Source organism: Saccostrea echinata, unplaced genomic scaffold (assembly GCF_033153115.1).
Source record: "Saccostrea echinata isolate AGI-Se365-2 ecotype Australia unplaced genomic scaffold, CSIRO_AGI_Sech_v1 ptg000034l, whole genome shotgun sequence".
NCBI classification, from domain to species: Eukaryota; Metazoa; Mollusca; class Bivalvia; order Ostreida; family Ostreidae; genus Saccostrea; species Saccostrea echinata.
Window position 1 is genome coordinate 4,066,555 of NW_026889783.1, and position 20,705 is coordinate 4,087,259.

The 20,705-nt window shown below is 35.1% G+C and overlaps 2 protein-coding genes across 2 annotated transcripts; both read right to left on the minus strand.

Moving 5' to 3' along the window:
- Nucleotides 1-242: 242 nt before the first annotated feature.
- On the minus strand, nt 243-16,308 carry LOC133199593 (ectonucleotide pyrophosphatase/phosphodiesterase family member 5-like). Its single transcript, XM_061335428.1, has 3 exons — nt 15,648-16,308; nt 9,704-10,428; nt 243-1,093 (listed from the first exon to the last, which is right to left on the minus strand). Exons 1-3 carry the CDS (start codon nt 15,889-15,891, stop codon nt 758-760), a joined length of 1,305 nt encoding a protein of 434 aa, XP_061191412.1. The 5' UTR covers nt 15,892-16,308; the 3' UTR covers nt 243-757.
- Nucleotides 16,309-19,280: 2,972 nt separating this feature from the next.
- LOC133199698 (uncharacterized) lies at nt 19,281-19,892 on the minus strand. Its single transcript, XM_061335568.1, has 2 exons — nt 19,634-19,892; nt 19,281-19,513 (listed from the first exon to the last, which is right to left on the minus strand). Exons 1-2 carry the CDS (start codon nt 19,890-19,892, stop codon nt 19,281-19,283), a joined length of 492 nt encoding a protein of 163 aa, XP_061191552.1.
- Nucleotides 19,893-20,705: the final 813 nt, after the last annotated feature.

Here is a 20,705-nt window from a genome sequence, read left to right on the forward strand (position 1 = left end):
TTTCCGATAAAGTTTACTCTTTTCAACGCACTGCCTTTTTCATATTCCGTTTCCAACAGTATATTGAAAAACGGAAATTCTTGCTTCAGCAAAGTTTTTGAGGCGAGATATACCTTGGAAGTGTCTTTAAGAAAAATGGGCGCTATTTTTTTCTGAAACATCATACAGCAAATCTATCATAAAATTTTATTCAAGATCGACATTTTCAACAGATGTTAATACGTATTTAATTTAAAAGGCATACCAATGGCAAATTGTCATATCATGCAAACCTTAGTTGATAAAAATAAGACCAAAGTAAAAATCTACAAAAACTAAATTATTATAAAGATTAACAAGAAATAAAAATCTTGCATGAAAAAAAAAGAATTGAATTTTTTTTGTTTATTAATAGTATACGGGGTTGTTTGTTATATTAATGTATATACTATATTAGACCTCCTACATCGTTCCCTACTCAATGCATGAAAAGTTTTAACACATTAAGAAATTTACTAAACAGTGAGTAAAAGGGATCCGAAAGACATTCATGCTATATGTAAACCCTACTCCAATCATTGAAGTAGTGGGCATTCATGATAAGTGTCACAGATTTTAGAGGCACTCTAAAATGTTACAGAAACAATTCCAAGCTTTTTTTCTACAATTCAAATCTACAATACAGTACCTGGTTTTAAACTTTGCCTTTTAAACATGAAGAAAGTGAAAAAAAAAAAAAAACATCCTAGAGTGTCAAGTTTTAATATCTTCGCTATTGCTATAAAAAGTCAAATACTAGGAAAACAAACAATGTCAATGACAAGAGTACTGCACTGGGAAACATATATGTGCCATTGTTAGTGAGATTTGCTGTTCGTGGTTTAGGTTTTACAATAAAGTTGCGCACGCGTTCCAAACTTCCGTTGTTTAGCGCGGGATTGATTTCCAGAAGAGTGCATAGAAGTGAGTATATATCTACAGACAGAAAGGGCTGACAGGTGTGGTTTTTTCGGATGTCCGGTCCGGCAGCGAAGAACAGAGGTTTCATTGATGTCAGTCGATTATCATATCCATGATTTCCCCGATCAGTCTTATTAATCAGGTCATCTTTATCCTGAACAAAAGAAAAGAGTTTTAAGAAGAAAAATAGTGTGATATGCAAGTTTAAAGATACAGATAAATCAAATATACAAGTTTCTAATGTCCTTCAACTATAAACAATTCAGTCATGTTGAAGAGTTCATTTCCAGTAATTATCATATGACTTGCGAACCAAGTACTAGCATTTTAAAATCGAATATCCAGGTTTTGTATAAAAAAAAAATCTTTTCACTTAAACAATTGTTTTAAACTCAAAATGAGTGTAGAAGTCTCTAAAGAGTTTTTTGTCAAGTATATTTTTAGTATCTACACACATAGCTTAATTAAAATCCAAAATAAAAAATAGGGTTCAATGCGCTTCTTTTGACGCTACATTTAATATGACCTTTTTGCACTGAAATTGTGTCTTTAAGCATGAATCATTTCTTCAAAGCTTTTCCTCCAATATTTTTTATTCAAATAAATCAATGGGATAAAATATACCTTAATCTATCTTGAAAAGACACATTAAAATACTACGACAAATAAAAACTTCAAATTACTTCGCATAATCAATTACATGTACTTAACCTTTCTGCACTCACAAAATGTCATTTTTCTGGAATTAAAAAATTGAACACGCAGGAAAATTATTCTAAAGTCTTAAACTTTTACTACATTTAAGCAGAATCTTATATACCTTATATATTCAGAAAAAAAATCAAAAGTGGGGTCTATGATGTAAATTTTTAGATATTACTTAAAAAGTGTTAATTTTAAGTTAAAATTGGCCCTATTTTTCTGGACTTACAGAATATATTTGCTATATTTGTCATAATATGACTTCTTGATTGATTGTATGTTGTTTTGCGTCCCATTCGAGAATTTTTCACTCATGTACAGACGTCACCATGTACTGGTGAAGGGCTTCATTTTTTTAACCTTTACTCGGTTCCCAGGGCCATTGAGCAGTGAGGGATCTTTATCGTGCCAACGCCTGCCATGGCACGGGGCTTCGGTTTTCAAGGTCTCATCCGAAGGACCCGCAACTTTCAAAGTGCCAATAGCATGGCGAAGGAACAGTTGCTACCCATTTTTTTTTATTGACTTAGGTCAGTCGCGGTTGAGATTCGAACTCACGACCTACCGAACACGGAGAGAGTGCTCTACCGACTGACCTACCATGACGGTCAGTCACAATATGATAATACAATCATAAAAGTTAATTTAATAAATAGATCTATTTCAGGACCAGCATAAAACATTTCATTACACGAAATAACTCTTTGTGCAGTCTGCATAGAAAAATAGGAATCCAAAATTAACAGTACTGTAAATTCTTAGCAAGAGAAAAATTGATCATTTACGTTTTAAAAAACCCGCCACAAAAAAAGTTCCTCACTTAATGCTTTTCGTATGGAATTTAATTGTGGGTTTTTGATTGAATATAGTTTAACTTGCATTGTAGAATCCAAATTTTATGTAAGAACTACAGTCCCTGAAACGTTCTACTTTCCCATTTTTCCGTTCGCTCACCGTTCGTTCACCGTTCGTTCAGCGTGCGTTCACCGTTCGTTCACCGTGCGTTCACCGTTCGCTCTCCGTTCACAGTTTTGCGTTCACCGTTCACCGTACGCTCGCGTTCACCGTTCACAAAGCGTTCAGCGTTCGCTCTTCGTTCCGTTCACTTTGCGTTCACCTTGCGTTCAGCGTTCACCTATCGTTCAGTTTTCATTGCCATTCGGAACTCCCAAGTGAAAGGACTTATCTTTTTGTAGGTAAGGAGTTACAGATTTTTTAATTTAATAATTAACATATCGTGTTTGAAGAATCATTATTTCATCGGGGAAAATATCTAAGATATATATTTTTATTATTCTAACTTAGCTATTAGATTATTTATTAAATTACTCTGGAAAATAAATGTTGTTATAAGCACATTCTGTACCTATGTAGAACGATGCTGATATATTAAATTTAACTAAGGGCAATGTGCAAATACTTCAAGCACTGCAACATTTTGTTGTTTTGTTAAAGACGACAAATCGTTAATCGAGATATAATTATCCAAGTCAAATAATTACGCAGCAAAATTACGAAAATATTTATTTCTAACGCGTTTTTTTATTCAGTTACTACAGAAAATATGATAGAACTAGTTCTGAGAGTTATACATAGTACTGTGGATATCCTGTTAATTTATTACCTTTGGAGTGAATTAAATTGATAGTGTGTTTAAAGGAAATATTTATTTAAAATGTAATGCACTACAGAATTTTTGCTACTATAATACATGAATGTAAAGTCTATAGTTATAGAGAAAAAAATTCTTTTTTTCACCGTAACTTTATATGTTTGCCATTCGATAAGATTAATACCCCCCCCCCTTTCCCCTAAATCGGTTACTTAGTCAGTACTGTATTTCCAGAAAATTTTAATTAACCTGTTAAAAAAAAGTTAAGGTCTTTTTAGAGCAAAAATTTCAGTCTCAAAACAAACATGCATCTAAAAAAGTCGCAAAACAATAGTAGTTCACAATGTACACGTGTCGGCGGTGGTATTTCAAGTGTTAATGCCCAATATATTTTATTCATTTATTATTCAAATGTTGGTATCAAATCTAGAAATGATGAAAATAAATGTTATAACTTGTTGGAAATACTCGCACTTCGTCTTCGATGTGACGAAACTTTCACACCTGCACAGTGTCAATGATTTTGATTGACAGGACAAGCACGTGGACTTCGTGTGAACTTGAAGCAGGAAAATAAAAACTGTCAAACAGATGGATATGATTTGTTGATTAAAAAAAGTTACTTTCACTGTCTAATATATTTAGAAAAAAATTTCAGAGTTATTGTTTGATATAGGTACAAACATTTAGTGAAGCCTGAAAGGAAGGGGGGGGGGGGCTAAAACGGAATCTCTCTCTCTCTCATTTGTCTGTTTAATAAAAATTATAACAGCATATTACTTAAATATCAAGTTCTGAAAATTGAATTTATAACAAATAATATGAATATGTATCTTTGTATTATCTTGTCCGAGTATAATCACGGCCATCTACAGATACATGTAGAAGTCTGCTCAATAAATCATCATGAAAAATAGAAATGATACATAATATATTATTGTATTAAAATTCAAAATACGAGCGTATAAATGCAAAACGTCCACTGACCTTTGTAATTAATTTTTTTTCATTACATGAAATCGCCTTGACACGGAGATATATGAATGGATGTTACAATCGCTTTAATTCATTCTATAAGTCAGAAGTTTTCTCTGATTTGTTATCAAATAAGAATAAACATTTTTATTTTCCAACTAAAAAAAATATCTTTTATACTTCAGCGTTCGGCAACAATTGCAATGTTTTAATGCGTTAAAAATCGTATGATTAAAAACTTAATGTGCATGAATCGTCTTTCTTAGGACAATTTTGGAGAATTTATTTTATTTACTTATTTATTCATTCATTTATTGGTTTACTTATTTATTTATTTATTTTTATTTTATTTTTTTTTTTTTTTTTGGCACCTGACATTATAATACAATAAAATAGTTTCAATGCAAGGAAAAGATCAGAGGCATTCCGAATATATCGTTCATCTTGCGTTCACCGTTCGTTCACCGTTCACTTTGCGTTCGCGTTTGCGCTCCGTTCGCGTTCTGCGTTCGCTCACCGTTCACCGTTCACACATCGTTCACCAAGTTGCGTTCAGCGTTCACACATCGTTCACTCACCGTTCGCTCTGCGTTCGTTCAGCGTTCGTTCACCGTTCGTTCAGCGTTCGCTCACCGTTCAAGTGGGAAAGTAGAACGTTTCAGGGACTGTAATATATTATACAGAATTCTAGAAATAAAGGTCCACAGTAAAATCTGCTCGAAAACTCAGGATCGAACCTCTTTAAACAGGCAATGATTTAGTTTCTATAATGGTATATATGCGAAATTTACTATATTCAACGTTTATACATGTACACTTGCACAGCACTTGCCGTCATGTTGATTCAGAATTGATATTTAATATGAACTTATACCATAACGCCATTTTAGAAAGAACTCCACTATTCAATGGCTTAAATGACTATATTAAAAGAGGGTGTTGCAGAAATTCGAGATTATTCCCTAAGTCGGGAAGGACATTTTAATACCCACGACGCGTGAAGAGTTATCTCTAAATATAGATAATGCTACGTAGTTGACTTTATTTATACGGCGGGTATGTCCAGCTTGTTATAACAAAACACTTCACATTTTACGTATATTTCATGCATAGTTTTTCCTAGTACTAGCATAGACGGGCGACCTGTTAGGAAACTTTTTTTCACAACTATGATCACTGTCGCCATATTGCACGAGAAAAGTTTGAGCGTTAAAAACCACAATTGATGGCAAGTGCACCTCGCACATCATTTTGAAATTAAAGATGTACTGTAGACAGCGCGTGTTAATAAGTAAGTAAGTAAGTAAGTAAATGGTTTATTATAGTGACATGTGTTATGTACAATTACAACAACTGTCAACAAATATACATATAATAGGAATTTAAACACCCGGCCCATCGGGCCTATATGTCACTTTTACCGATATAACATTCAATAAGAATACTGTGATATTACGCATTGCGTTTATTATAAATAATAGACTGTCTGTAAGTATAAGCTGAGTATATGAATTTTCCGATTTGTTAATATTTGTTAATATTTTTCAATAAATAAAAGTGTGTCCAATAATCACGCTGTTGATGCAATATCCAAAAAATTCCATTGAGTCATTTCAATTTAATTGTTTCAAATTAAATCTGAGCCACTAATTAACAGAACAATAATGAAAGAAATAAGTATGAAAAAAATAAATTATTTAAAATGATAGTACCTTATTTTTTAAGACATCGCCACTAAATAATAACATTAAATGTATGTCTTATTAGTTTTAGATCACAATATCAATGAAAACAATTTAATTCTGCATGCATTTAAAATATTACCCATTAACTTTCTGACATTCTCTCCCTCTCTTTCTGTTACATTACACATAATTCCATTATATAAGAAAAAAATATGTATGCCGTTACAGGATTCGAACCCATTCTCAGGTAAAAAGCATCTTCGCATAGAGTCTACACGCTTTACCACTAGACCAGCTCCGACACTAAACTATTTCGTGCTATTTTATGTACACGTTTTGCATTTCGGATGGATAATAATATTTTATTCGATTTTAGTGATTTTCAAAAATATGCCTCTTTGAAACAAAAATCGGAAATGGCAGTTTTGAAGAAAAATCCTGTCTCTTTATGTGTATATCAAATTCATTCTGTTTCAAGGAGGCGATTTTTCAGAACAATGGGGATTCCCTGTTCGAAAAACAGAAAACTTGACTTATTTTGCTATGTGACTAATTTACACTTCATTTAATGGCAAATTGGAAGTCGATATGCAGTTTCTAAATATTGTTCTACATTGTGTTGTATATACCGTTGTATCTGAAAAAAAATTAAAGGCCGTTTTCTGTTACTTAAAATTTTTCTTTTAGACTGCTACAACTATAGGGAAAATAACAAAAGAACTTCAACACCATCTTTGATTTTTTTTTTATATTTATGTTACGAGGTCTCTTTTTCTCCAAGCTTATTAATTTCTCAAATGGGTTAAGAATTTATTCCGCCTCAGACAAAATAAAATATTGATTGGCTAAAAACAAATCATTTGGAGCTCTAAAATACACAGTCTCCGAGCAGGGGAAATCGGAAATGGCAGTTTTGAAGAAAAATTCTGTCTCTTTATGTGTATATCAAATTCATTCTGTTTCAAGGTGGCGATTTTTCAGAACAATGGGGATTCCCTGTTCGAAAAACAGAAAACTTGACTTATTTTGCTATGTGACTAATTTACACTTCATTTAATGGCAAATTGGAAGTCGATATGCAGTTTCTAAATATTGTTCTACATTGTGTTGTATATACCGTTGTATCTGAAAAAAAATTAAAGGCCGTTTTCTGTTACTTAAAATTTTTCTTTTAGACTGCTACAACTTTAGGGAAAATAACAAAAGAACTTCAACACCATCTTTGATTTTTTTTTATTTTTATGTTACGAGGTCTCTTTTTCTCCAAGCTTATTAATTTCTCAAATGGGTTAAGAATTTATTCCGCCTCAGACAAAATAAAATATTGATTGGCTAAAAACAAATCATTTGGAGCTCTAAAATACACAGTCTCCGAGCAGGGGACTATTCAAATTTTGACACGAGATTTCGTTCAACTTGTATCTGATGTACAGAAACGCAAGCAGTTTCTTTGTTGAAATTTGCTGTAGTTAATACAAATCAGAAGCAGAGCAAACACGGACCCCTACAAAAAATCATAGGTGGAATCAGGTGTCATTGAAGAGTAAGCATCCCCTGTAGGCCGGTCACACCTGCCGTGTGCTCCTTGCCATGATCGGGTAAACGGAAAAATCCGTACACAATTCAGTGTGTGTAGGTATCTTCAACTGTAATGATGCAATACTGATAATATTTGATGTTCAATGATATTTTGAAATATGTTTTTTTAAATATGTAACTGACCTCAGAACAAATCTTAAGATTCTTCCTTTCGTTACGCACTTATTTTGCAGGCTAGTAGTTGGGGAGGGGGGGGGCAACTTCCCAAAATAATCTGACAAGCAGAAAAACCCTAATTAATTGTCCAAATCCTGGAATTTGCTAGTGCTCGATCTTACAACAAAAAGTGAGGGGGGGGGGCAGCATCTAAAAGAAAATTTATTATAGCAAAATACTTTACTCAGAAAACGTGGGGGGGGGCTCCCCCCCCCCCCCGCGTTCTACGGGCCTGAGTTTGTGACTTAATACGGAGTCATCCAGAGTGTGAAACGGAAATCCATACTCGGGTTCGCCTTGCTTAGCACTAATTTCTATTTCACACCCCTAAATGACTCCGTACTAGGTCACAAACTAACTGTATAACTAATGATGCACCCTCCCTCCTTAGACATGAAATGAAAAAGGTGTAGACAACGAACAGTGATCGATCTAAAAACACACACAGAAACAATACAAAACTGTGAAAAGGGCACTAAACACGGACCCCTGGAAATTCCAGTGGTGGTGTTAGGTGCCTAGGAGGAGCAAGCATCCTCTGCTGACCGGTCATACCCGTCGTGAGTCCTATGTAATGATCAGATAGACGGAAATATCTGTAGTCAAGTATAAAAACAAAGGCCCAACAATTAGTATCAAATACGTCTGTCAAAATATGACCCAATGATATATATTTGTTAACAAAGTCATTGTAACAACTGTAGAATTTACGAACTGCTGACTTTAAATGAGGTTGCTGGAATTCCTGTAACATTAACTTATCATTCAGTAGCCTGCCTCGTGTCATGTTGTAAATTTTTAATTTACCGGGAAGCAGTAAATACAAAATTTATAAAATGACACTCGGTTTAAAAATTGGTCAAACTCGGAGCATTTTCTTGAGTATCGAATCAGTTGGGAGACATAAACACCATATGCCTGTAAAACGCGGGGGGGGGACTTTTTTTCTGCGTTTTTCTGTAAGTTTGAGCACTGGGCAAACTACAAGATTTGAAAAAAAAATGTACAAAAAAGGAAAGAAAGCCCCCCTTCCCTCCTCCCTCCCGAAATACGATTTTCGAGTTTGGAAAATTTTCGGGTTTTTAGGGGGTTTGTTTGTTTTTAGAGCCCATCTTTTTAAAACCGTTGCTAAGGGCCTGATATGCAGGTGATAGCGTAACATTACTACATCAATAATGGAAGTTGACGATGGAAAAGATTAAGTCATCTCGTTTTTCATACAGTTTAGTTGTTAGTCGGCCCTTATCGTCAATAGTCAGTAAAACATCCAAATATGACACAAATGTGGCAGACTCTGTGGTGTCTTTTATTTCATAGGATTAAATCGAGTCGACATATGAATGGAAATTACTATTGTTAATTGATAAACGTCGTCGATATATCTGAATGTTGAAATAAAAGTCACAGTAGCAACAACATACACACAGGAGTCTTCGTTCGAGATTCTAAAGCCATGCACCGGAAATAGACATGAATTAATGAATGATAGGCCACTCAAAAATGACAATAAACATTTAGTAGTACTCTTCAGTTCCAAAGCAACAAGCATACGCTTGTTTGTCATGACTTGGTACGATAATGAAGTTTTTTTAATTTTAAAAGTAACGTTAAAATTGTCTCAGGCAATAGGACACTATGACATAAAGATGGTACCATGAGCAACAGAACCTCTTTGTCAAGAGGAAAATTAGTGTAAGGTTTAATGACTTGTAACGCATCTATTCTGGAGGAAAGAAAACATTGTAAGTTTTATAAAAATACATCAAACGGACTCGGATAAGCTCAGTGGGGCGTGTTACAGACTGCGGAGTGGAGTTTTGATTTGTGTTTGAACAGCGCGGGAGGTTTAAAAAGTCTGCGGTTCACAAAACCTCTATACTTGTTGTTAAGGTAAAGAAGCCTATTTTACTGTGTAGAGAATTTGCTTTTATGACTTAAAACAAATGCGTCTTAGATTAAAGTTTAAGACTACAAAAATGTTCGAAAAAAGCGGTGACTAACTTTTAGACAATTTAGAGTCATTAAGGTAGCTTACCCATAATATCGACCACCCTTCGTCTGCCACACAAAGAATAGGCATTACCCGCCTATTGTTTTTATAGTGCCAGTATTCGGGTATATCCTCTTTCTTGTACACAGTCATTTTATCACTCTTGCTGAGAGCTTGGTATACAGATTCTAGCTTTCCCTCCACTGGAGTGATATGCATAAGTGGCCCTTTGTCGGATTTTCTGACAATGTCGCTAAGATTAACTAATGATGCAATTTCTATTCTTTTTTTTTGAAAATCTATTTCTGTCATGCCGTGATCGCTGGTCAAAACGAGGTTCACTACAGACGTAAGTTCCTTCTCTTCTAGCATATCGAGAAGATATCCCACAGCGCTGTCCATTTCCTGTACTTTTTCCCTTAGTTCCCGTGAATTTGGTCCAAATTTGTGCCCCGCTTTGTCAGGTTGTGGGGTGTACATAACAGCAATGTCAATGTCGCCCTTCAGCCAATCAGTGACGTTGTCAATCTGTTTCCGGACATCTACACTGGAATAATTCTTATACTTTGTTGGCCTTAGGCCACGAATTTTTACCTCACTTCCTGGCCAGAAATAGGTGGCGCTTTTTAATCCGTTTCTTACCGCTGTGATCCAGATTGGCTCGCCATCATTCCACCATTTTGACTCACGGGTTCTGGGAGAAAAAGTTTCATTAAATTCAGGATCGTACATCACATTTCCTATAATTCCATGACTTTCCTCGTATAAACCTAAAACATATAGGATTTCAAGTTTAAATGTAAATATAACAAGAGGCCCATGGGCCACATCGCTCACCTGAGCACATTGGCTAGGAAAAAAATGCAAAAATCAGTTTAGTATTGAAAAGTTAATGAAGGGAGGGTGGGGGTGGGGGTTGAATTTTAAACTACCTGATGATGCTTTCATATCAATATAACAAATGGCATTGCTGTTCTTGAGTAGAAGATTTTTTCCCATATATTCATTTGTAGAAATTTGATCCCCCATTGTGGCCCCACCCTACCCCCGGGGTCCCTCATTTGAACAAATTTCATTCTACACTATCCAAGGATGCCTCCATATCAATTTTACTAACCATGGCTTTTCTGTTCTTGAGAAAAAGATTTTTTCCTGTATATTTCTATGTAAAACTTTGATCCCCCATTGTGGCCCCACACTACCCCCGGGGGTCATGATTTGAACAAATTTGAATCTACACTACCTGAGGATGCTTCCATATAAATATGACCAATCATGGCTTTGCTGTTCTTAAGAAGAAGATTTTTAAAGATATTTTCCTATATATTTCTATGTAAAACTTTGATCCCACATTGTGGCCCCACCCTATCCCCAGGGGTCATGATTTGTACAAACTTGAATCTACACTACCTGAGGATGCTTCCATATAAATATGACCAATCATGGCTTTGCTGTTCTTAAGAAGAAGATTTTTAAAGATATTTTCCTATATATTTCTATGTAAAACTTTGATCCCCCATTGTGGCCCCACACTACCCCCGGGGGTCATGATTTGAACAAATTTGAATCTACACTACCTGAGGATGCTTCCATATAAATATGACCAATCATGGCTTTGCTGTTCTTAAGAAGAAGATTTTTAAAGATATTTTCCTATATATATCTATGTAAAACTTTGATCCCACATTGTGGCCCCACCCTATCCCCAGGGGTCATGATTTGAACAAACTTGAATCTACTCTACCTGAGGAAGCTTCCATATAAATATGACCAATCATGGCTTTGCTGTTCTTAAGAAGAAGATTTTTTAAAATATTTTCCTATATATTTCTATGTAAAACTTTGATCCCCCATTGTGGCCCCACCCTACCCCCAGGGGTCATGATTTGAACAAATTTGAATCTACACTACCTGAGGATGCTTCCATATAAATATGACCAATCATGGCTTTGCTGTTCTTAAGAAGAAGATTTTTAAATATATTTTCTGAAATATTTCTATGTAAAACTTTGATCCCCCATTGTGGCCCCACCCTACCCCCAGGGGTCATGATTTGAAAAAATTTGAATCTACACTACCTGAGGATGCTTCCATATAAATATGACCAATCATGGCTTTGCTGTTCTTAAGAAGAAGATTTTTAAAGATATTTTCCTATATATTTCTATGTAAAACTTTTATCCCCCATTGTGGCCCCACCCTATCCCCAGGGGTCATGATTTGTACAAACTTGAATCTACACTACCTGAGGATGCTTCCATATAAATATGACCAATCATGGCTTTGCTGTTCTTAAGAAGAAGATTTTTAAAGATATTTTCCTATATATTTCTATGTAAAACTTTGATCCCCCATTGTGGCCCCACACTACCCCCGGGGGTCATGATTTGAACAAATTTGAATCTACACTACCTGAGGATGCTTCCATATAAATATGACCAATCATGGCTTTGCTGTTCTTAAGAAGAAGATTTTTAAAGATATTTTCCTATATATTTCTATGTAAAACTTTGATCCCACATTGTGGCCCCACCCTATCCCCAGGGGTCATGATTTGAACAAACTTGAATCTACTCTACCTGAGGAAGCTTCCATATAAATATGACCAATCATGGCTTTGCTGTTCTTAAGAAGAAGATTTTTTAAAATATTTTCCTATATATTTCTATGTAAAACTTTGATCCCCCATTGTGGCCCCACCCTACCCCCAGGGGTCATGATTTGAACAAATTTGAATCTACACTACCTGAGGATGCTTCCATATAAATATGACCAATCATGGCTTTGCTGTTCTTAAGAAGAAGATTTTTAAAGATATTTTCCTATATATTTCTATGTAAAACTTTGATCCCACATTGTGGCCCCACCCTATCCCCAGGGGTCATGATTTGAACAAACTTGAATCTACTCTACCTGAGGAAGCTTCCATATAAATATGACCAATCATGGCTTTGCTGTTCTTAAGAAGAAGATTTTTTAAAATATTTTCCTATATATTTCTATGTAAAACTTTGATCCCCCATTGTGGCCCCACCCTACCCCCAGGGGTCATGATTTGAACAAATTTGAATCTACACTACCTGAGGATGCTTCCATATAAATATGACCAATCATGGCTTTGCTGTTCTTAAGAAGAAGATTTTTAAATATATTTTCTGAAATATTTCTATGTAAAACTTTGATCCCCCATTGTGGCCCCACCCTACCCCCAGGGGTCATGATTTGAAAAAATTTGAATCTACACTACCTGAGGATGCTTCCATATAAATATGACCAATCATGGCTTTGCTGTTCTTAAGAAGAAGATTTTTAAAGATATTTTCCTATATATTTCTATGTAAAACTTTTATCCCCCATTGTGGCCCCACCCTATCCCCAGGGGTCATGATTTGTACAAACTTGAATCTACACTACCTGAGGATGCTTCCATATAAATATGACCAATCATGGCTTTGCTGTTCTTAAGAAGAAGATTTTTAAAGATATTTTCCTATATATTTCTATGTAAAACTTTGATCCCCCATTGTGGCCCCACACTACCCCCGGGGGTCATGATTTGAACAAATTTGAATCTACACTACCTGAGGATGCTTCCATATAAATATGACCAATCATGGCTTTGCTGTTCTTAAGAAGAAGATTTTTAAAGATATTTTCCTATATATTTCTATGTAAAACTTTGATCCCACATTGTGGCCCCACCCTATCCCCAGGGGTCATGATTTGAACAAACTTGAATCTACTCTACCTGAGGAAGCTTCCATATAAATATGACCAATCATGGCTTTGCTGTTCTTAAGAAGAAGATTTTTAAAGATATTTTTCTATATATTTCTATGTAAAACTTTGATCCCCCATTGTGGCCCCACCCTACCCCCAGGGGTCATGATTTGAACAAAATTGAATCTACACTACCTGAGGATGTTTCCACATAAGTTTCATCTTTCCTGGCCCAGTGGTTCTTGAGAAGAAGATTTTTAAATGATGCCATTATTTTTTCACTAATTCCTAATTATCTCCCCTTAAAAGAGGGCATGGCCCTTCATTTGAACAAATTTGAATCCCCTTCACCCAAGGATACTTTGTGGCAAGTTTGGTTGAATTTGGCCCAGTGGTTCTTGAGAAGAAGTCAAAAATGTGAAAAGTTTACAGACGGACAGACAGACAGACGGACGGACGGACAGACGGACGACGGACAAAATGTGATCAGAAAAGCTCACTTGAGCCTTCGGCTCAGGTGAGCTAAAAAGCATAAAATAAAATAAAATACAAATTGTTATGAAACTTCTTTATATAGTCAAAGATTTGAATAATATTGTCTATGTTGCTCCATATCTGTAAATGAAAAATGATTAAATTTTTTTTTAAATGTACATATAATTTGTAAATTACTTTATTAGACTTTTTTGCTTCAACTACAAACTTAATAATTTGTTAAGTGTAACCTACTTTCAATTAATTTTTCAGCGAAATATATTATGAGGGTTTTGCAAGATATTTCTGAGCTCAATATAATTCATAGAACTCTTAACATAGTTTTATGTGTAAATGATAAACTCGTAACGTGATGAAAACCTTTATTTCACCTATGATGTCACTTTACACAGGTGTTTCCAATAAAGAAGATTTAAAATGAAAAAAAATCCACTTTAACCAATCTCAATTTTAAACAAGAGGCCCATGGGCCACATCGCTCACCTGAATAACTTTGGCCATGTTGTTCTTTACCAGATTTCCCCCCTTTAATATACCTATTGTGGCCCCGCCCTACCCCCGGGGTCATGATTTGAACAATTTAGAATCTACACTACCTCGGGATGCTTCCAAATAAGTTTCAGCTTTATTGGTCCAGTGGTTCTTGAAAAGAAGATTTTTTAAGATTTTTCCTATATATTTCAATGTAAAACTTGGATTTCCTATTGTGGCCCCGCCCTACCCCCGGGGGTCATGATTTGAACAATTTAGAATCTACACTACCTCGGGATGCTTCCATATAAGTTTCAGTATTTCTGGCCCAGTGGTTCTTGAGAAGAAGATTTTTTAAAGATTTTTCCTATATATTTCAATGTAAAACTTGGATTCCCTATTGTGGCCCCGCCCTACCCCCGGGGGTCATGATTTGAACAATTTAGAATCTACACTACCTCGGGATGCTTCCATATAAGTTTCAGCTTTTCTGGCCCAGGTGTTCTTGAGAAGAAGATTTTTAAAGATTTTTCTTATATATTTCAATGTAAAACTTGGATTTCCTATTGTGGCCCCGCCCTACCCCCGGGGGTCATGATTTGAACAATTTAGAATCTACACTACCCCAGGATGCTTCCCTATAAGTTTCAGCGTTTTCTGGCCCAGTGGTTCTTGAGAAGAAGATTTTTTAATGACCCCACCCTATTTTTGTCTTTTCTTGATTATCTCCCCTTGTAAGGGGACTTGGCCCTTTATTTTAACAATTTACACTCCCCTTCATCCAACAATACTTTGTACCAAGTCTGGTTAAAATTGGACTAGTGGTTCTTGAGAAGAAGTTGAAAACGTGAAAAGTTTACAGAGGGAGGGACAGACGGACGGACGACGGACAACGGATGATCAGAAAAGGTTAACTTGAGCTTTCAGCTCAGGTGAGCTAAAAAGGAAATAGTTTCAGAGTTAAATATTGTTACGCACAAACTCTTAATGTACATATGTTAAAGTCCAACCATTTCTCCAAATGTTTCATTACTATGTCCATCCTTTCATTTACCAACATTAATGTAAAAGAAAATTGAGTACAAATAATACCTTAAAATTAAAACAATTTTTTTTAATAACGATACTTTGAAACAAATGTCCAATATCGGCAAAGTTGTTTGGTAACTAACAGAGAAATCTAAAATCATATAGTTGCGTTTCTGCTTTTTAGTACACCTTCACTACATGCAACGTATTGCGTACAAAAAAAATCAACAATTGGAATTCAATTACTCAGAATAAACAAAGGTGATTTTCTTACCTGTGGCCACACTGTAGTGACTGGGGAATGTCTTTGTACAGAATGTGTTGTTGATGTACTCTGCCCGTGTCCCCAGACCCGCTAGGCGGTCTAGATTAGGGGTGGAGATAGTTTTCACGTAATCCCATCGGAACCCGTCCATTGACACAAGAAGGACCTTGTTGCGGCGCGCCGCTACACCCACTGCTGCTAGGACCAGAAAACTTAACACAAGTGAAGTCATACCCAGGGTAGGTAAATGCATGATTCCAGTCCGCGGATGGGGACACGAGTTCCAAGAAAGCGAGCTATACACTGATCGTCCCACGGATTGTTATCACAATGACTAAACCTTCCAAATCACTTCCCTGTAACAGTTTCTGATCTCATATTGTGTTATGTATATCCGTCTCACTGATCGCAGTTTTTCAATACCATGTGCCCCCTTCTCATGAAACACAACTACCTAAATAAACATTTATAAACAATCTATATGACTCCATCAACAATACACCAAAACCTCCTCTGTGTATCCCCATTATTAATGTTCTCACTTCTGGATTAATGTTTTCCATCCGATATAAACAGACATTGGTTCAAACGCCTGCCCAGTATTAATGGCTAGTCTTATTAATATACCTGGTCATTTTCCTCTTAGCAAACCGCTACATTAACCATTTACTGGCAGAAGTAGAAGACGGCATATGTACCAAAAGCTGGTCAATTATCCTGACATCCGTGAAATTTATTTTATAATTCGAAAAACTGTTTTCATTAAACGACATAATTTGATAGAAACGACTTAGCAAATACTCACCTGTAATACCTTTGCCAAAAATGAATTTGTTATGCAGTTCTGATAATCAAGTTTTAAAAGCCAATCAAGTTGTACGTATGAGGCAGACATCGATAAAGATTGACATATCAATAGCTCACACATTAGAGAATCTGTCCGCGCGATTCCCGCGCGCCACACACGCTGATGACGTAAGCACGACCTCGTTCTGTAATTTATCAGCTCTCCAGAAGTTTTATGTCATTTGATGATTAGACGCTTATCGTTCACTTTTTTGCAGTTTATGTTACATAAATAGAAAAATCTATATCTGTATCACCAAGATATGTACGAATTCACCCTTTTATTTCATTTAATAAGCTAAATTCTTTTAAAAACTAGATAAATTATTTATTATTTTAGATGATATCTTACGTTTAAGTTAAAATTGAGTTTACCCTCGTGCACTTTGTTAATTGAATAGGGCTGAAGAAAATTTTCCGTGAGAACAGCGATCATTTTCGTTACTAGTAATAGTTAAAAATAGTGGCAAATACATACAAGTGTTCTTGAATTTCTGAATAGTGACACTTCACCTTTGTTAAAGTACAGTGGTACACACACCAGTTCGAATAAGTACAGTATACTTTATGACAAGTTATAATAATATAGTATCATCCCATAAGTTTTACATACAGTTTTGTTTATTTTTGCTTTATTGCATTTTTTTTGGTATTCGTATTAACATTGCAGAATAGAAATATTACTCATAAAAGAAATTAACCGCTTTTAAATATCATTATTTATTTTAAAAAAAACTGTGGGTCCACGTTTTTTGAACAACAACAGCATACCCCTTTTTTCCCTAGACAAAAGTGTCTATTATTAAAATGCAAAATATTTTGTATGGGGATGGTTGGGGTAATTGACAAGCAATTTTTCTTTACTAGTTTTCTCACCTCCTTTTTTTCTCTTTCAAAACTAAAAGGGTGTTGAAACCACAACTTTTGGGATCCACCATTGAGCTGGTTCAAACTTATCTTATTCAAGTCTCTGATTTTAGTGTAAAATTCAACAATAAATTTCATTTAATTAGCATAAATTTTGTAGCATTTGCTTCTAAATTTGATAAATACTACGAAAAAGTATTAGGTAAGATTGTAGCCCTCTCCAAATACAGGGCTTTTTTTGGGAGAGGGAGCCTAATACAATACTAAAGTATCTCTATAATGATGCAAAAGTGGTTTTACTATTAGCGACTTCGGACAAATGAAATGAAAAACGAACAGTATTCAAGCTCACAAGTCCATTTCAAACAATACAAATCAAGAACAGAGCAAAGACGGACCTCTAAAACATCAGAGGTGGGATCAGGTGCCATAGAGGAGTCCGACGACATCATAAAATAAGAATTTAATGCTCAAATTTATATTCTATATTTTTTTCTTCATAATTGTTAATTTCGTTAATCTTTACTATGAATTTAGCACCTGTGACGTGGAAAGTTACATGAAAATTGCGAAGGAAAAATTACACATTAATTTTAAACGTAATTGTTTTATTTTTACAATAATTTAATAGGGTAATTGGTTTTTTTTTTAAAATTAAATTGAGCCCAAACAATTTTGGTGTGCCTAGGATACTGAAAATACATATAATTCCTACTGTGTATTCTACCTTTGGCGTGTGTTATAGGGTATTGGATGTTGTAGATTTCCAACAGATTTTTTTATAGAAAATCACACGAAATGTAAATATAAACCTATATATAATAATATAAAACAGGTCATTTATATTCATCAGAATATATTTCAGTAGTTATTCCACCCGTACATATTTTACTTGTTCCTATGCTATGCATATGTTCAGACCTTCACAAGAGAATAAATATTAATAAATCAACTCGTATTTATAATCCTTGATCAAATATGAATTTTTTTTATATAATTAATGTCGTTTTAGTATGACATATATTTGTCATGTCTTTCGCTTTCCATTCCGCGTTTTAGCATCACCTTTTTTCTGAAGGGAAACAATGTAATAGGGTGGGGAGCACAGCTTCCTACTAGCTTGAACTAGTGGGTTAAGAAATAAGGTCTACAGGAAGAACACTAAACCGACATGCCAGATGCCAGAAGTCCCGAGTTCAATCCCAAGAACAGACATTTACATCTCTACATACCTTTGTTACGTTTTGGCGGTTTTTACATTAAATATGGAATGGGTTTCAAGATAAGAAGTTTTTCCTAAAATATATCTTATAATATCGGAGCTGACATTTTAATCACGCTTCAGAAATGAGACTAAAATAACGATCAATTCGCTGAGCACTATATAAAGCATGCACTATATCATGTCACAGCACACCACATTGTTTGGCGTCTTTATCACCCTATTTTTTGTAACTACCTTGGTGAAGAGTGTGCTCATTCAGTGTTATAATTTATGTCTCAAATTCATTTAAGGACAAAGGATACTCAAAAATAGAAATTTGTAAAACAAATTGTGATCAGGCTTTATTTCTTACTAAAACACATCCTCTTCGTGCTTTGAGCACATAAGTTTTGAATATCCTTATTTTGGTTTTGGTTCTGATAATTGAAGATTTCCAGATGTTCCGTAGGTTTTCAAAGGTGGCAAGGGCTTTTGCTATTCTATTTTCAACATCCTTGGTGGAATCTCCATTGGCTGTGGTCTTCCTGCCAAGATATATAAAATTGTCTACTTCTTCTATTCTGTTGTTGTTTGCTGTAACTTTTTTTTAAATCTATCATTGTAATTATCTTCATTAACTTTTTTTTGTTTACGTTTATATTTAGTCTAAAAAGTCTGCTATACTTGTCTAGGACATCAATTTTGCTCTCGAAATTCTTATGTCGCTATGCTAGTAAAGCGATGTCATCTGCAATGTCAAGATCTTCGAGTGACTGTTGAAATGTCCAGGATATTCCTCTATTAGCCTGACTGGTAGTGATTTTCATAAGGCAGTCTATGCAGAAAGTACAGAGCAGTGGTGAAAGCAGACATCCCTGTCGTACCCCGTTTGGATTGGAAAGCTGTCTGTGAGTTCTGTGCCCCATATCGCCTTTGCTTTTAAGTCCTTGTAAAGCATCTGAATGATAGAAATGATCTTATTAGGAATGCAGTAATGTGTGAGGATCTTCCATAAAGCAGGACGATGTATACTGTCAAATGCTTTGGCGAAGTCGATGAAATTGGCATACAGCGTTGCATTCCTGTTCTAAAATTTGCCTCAAGGCGAATATTGGTATCTGGTCTGATTTTCCTTTTCTGAATCCAGCTTGTTCTTTACGAAGGTATGGGTCCACCAATGAGGCCATTCTGTTTAAGGTGACTCTGCTTAGGACTTTGCTGGTCACTGACAGCAATATAATTCCTCTCCAGTTATTTGTGTCTGCTAAGTCACATTTCTTGGGCAGCTTCAATATGAGACCAACCTTCCAATCATCTGGTCTGTTTCTGTCTGCCATATAGTTTGCAGGATATCGGTAAGAAGGTTGGGTGTTAATACTTCCTCAGTTTTCAACATTTCTGCAAGTACCTGATCGATCCCTGGGGCTTTGCCTTTCTTAAGAAGTTTGATGGCCTGTTTTTATTTCCTCTACTGTTGGTACATCAGTTATCTACACCTTCACTTATTTCAGCATATTCTGTTGACATTCCTGGTTTATTACTTTTTCAAAGGGATTTTTCCAACAGGTAAGCTCTTCTTCTATACTGGAGGCCAATTCTCCATCTTATTTTCACACTGGTGTATCTGTGCTTTTGAATCCTCCACTCAAAGTTTTTGTGTTACGATTTAAGGTCCCCATGTCTTGTTCATGTGTAAAACACATATGAACGAAGTTTATATTTATGAAGAAAAAAGTTAAAGGAAAAAAAATCTAGTTATATACATGTACCAAGATAGTGAGTGCAGGAAAGGTAACCCATAATTATTCAAATAGCTAACAAGATTCTTGTAATTAACTGACAGGAATATACATGTAGATGTTCAGTTTACTTCTGTCAACTCCACAAGACATACTTAGTATACTGCCATTGATATTTGAGCTAAATTACCGAAACTTAGAGCGCAGTTTAAATAAGATTTTGGCTCTTTTTCGTAAATTAATCTTGTTCTCCTCTCGTATATTATATATAATATATGTAAATGATTTAAATTCAAGACTAAATTCCCTTTTTTATTTAAATGTTTCCCAAGATTCTTGTAAAATCTGAGAAGGAGGCGTACATGCGCTGATCGTAAAGAATCAACAACGCTTACATGTAATAGACAGTGA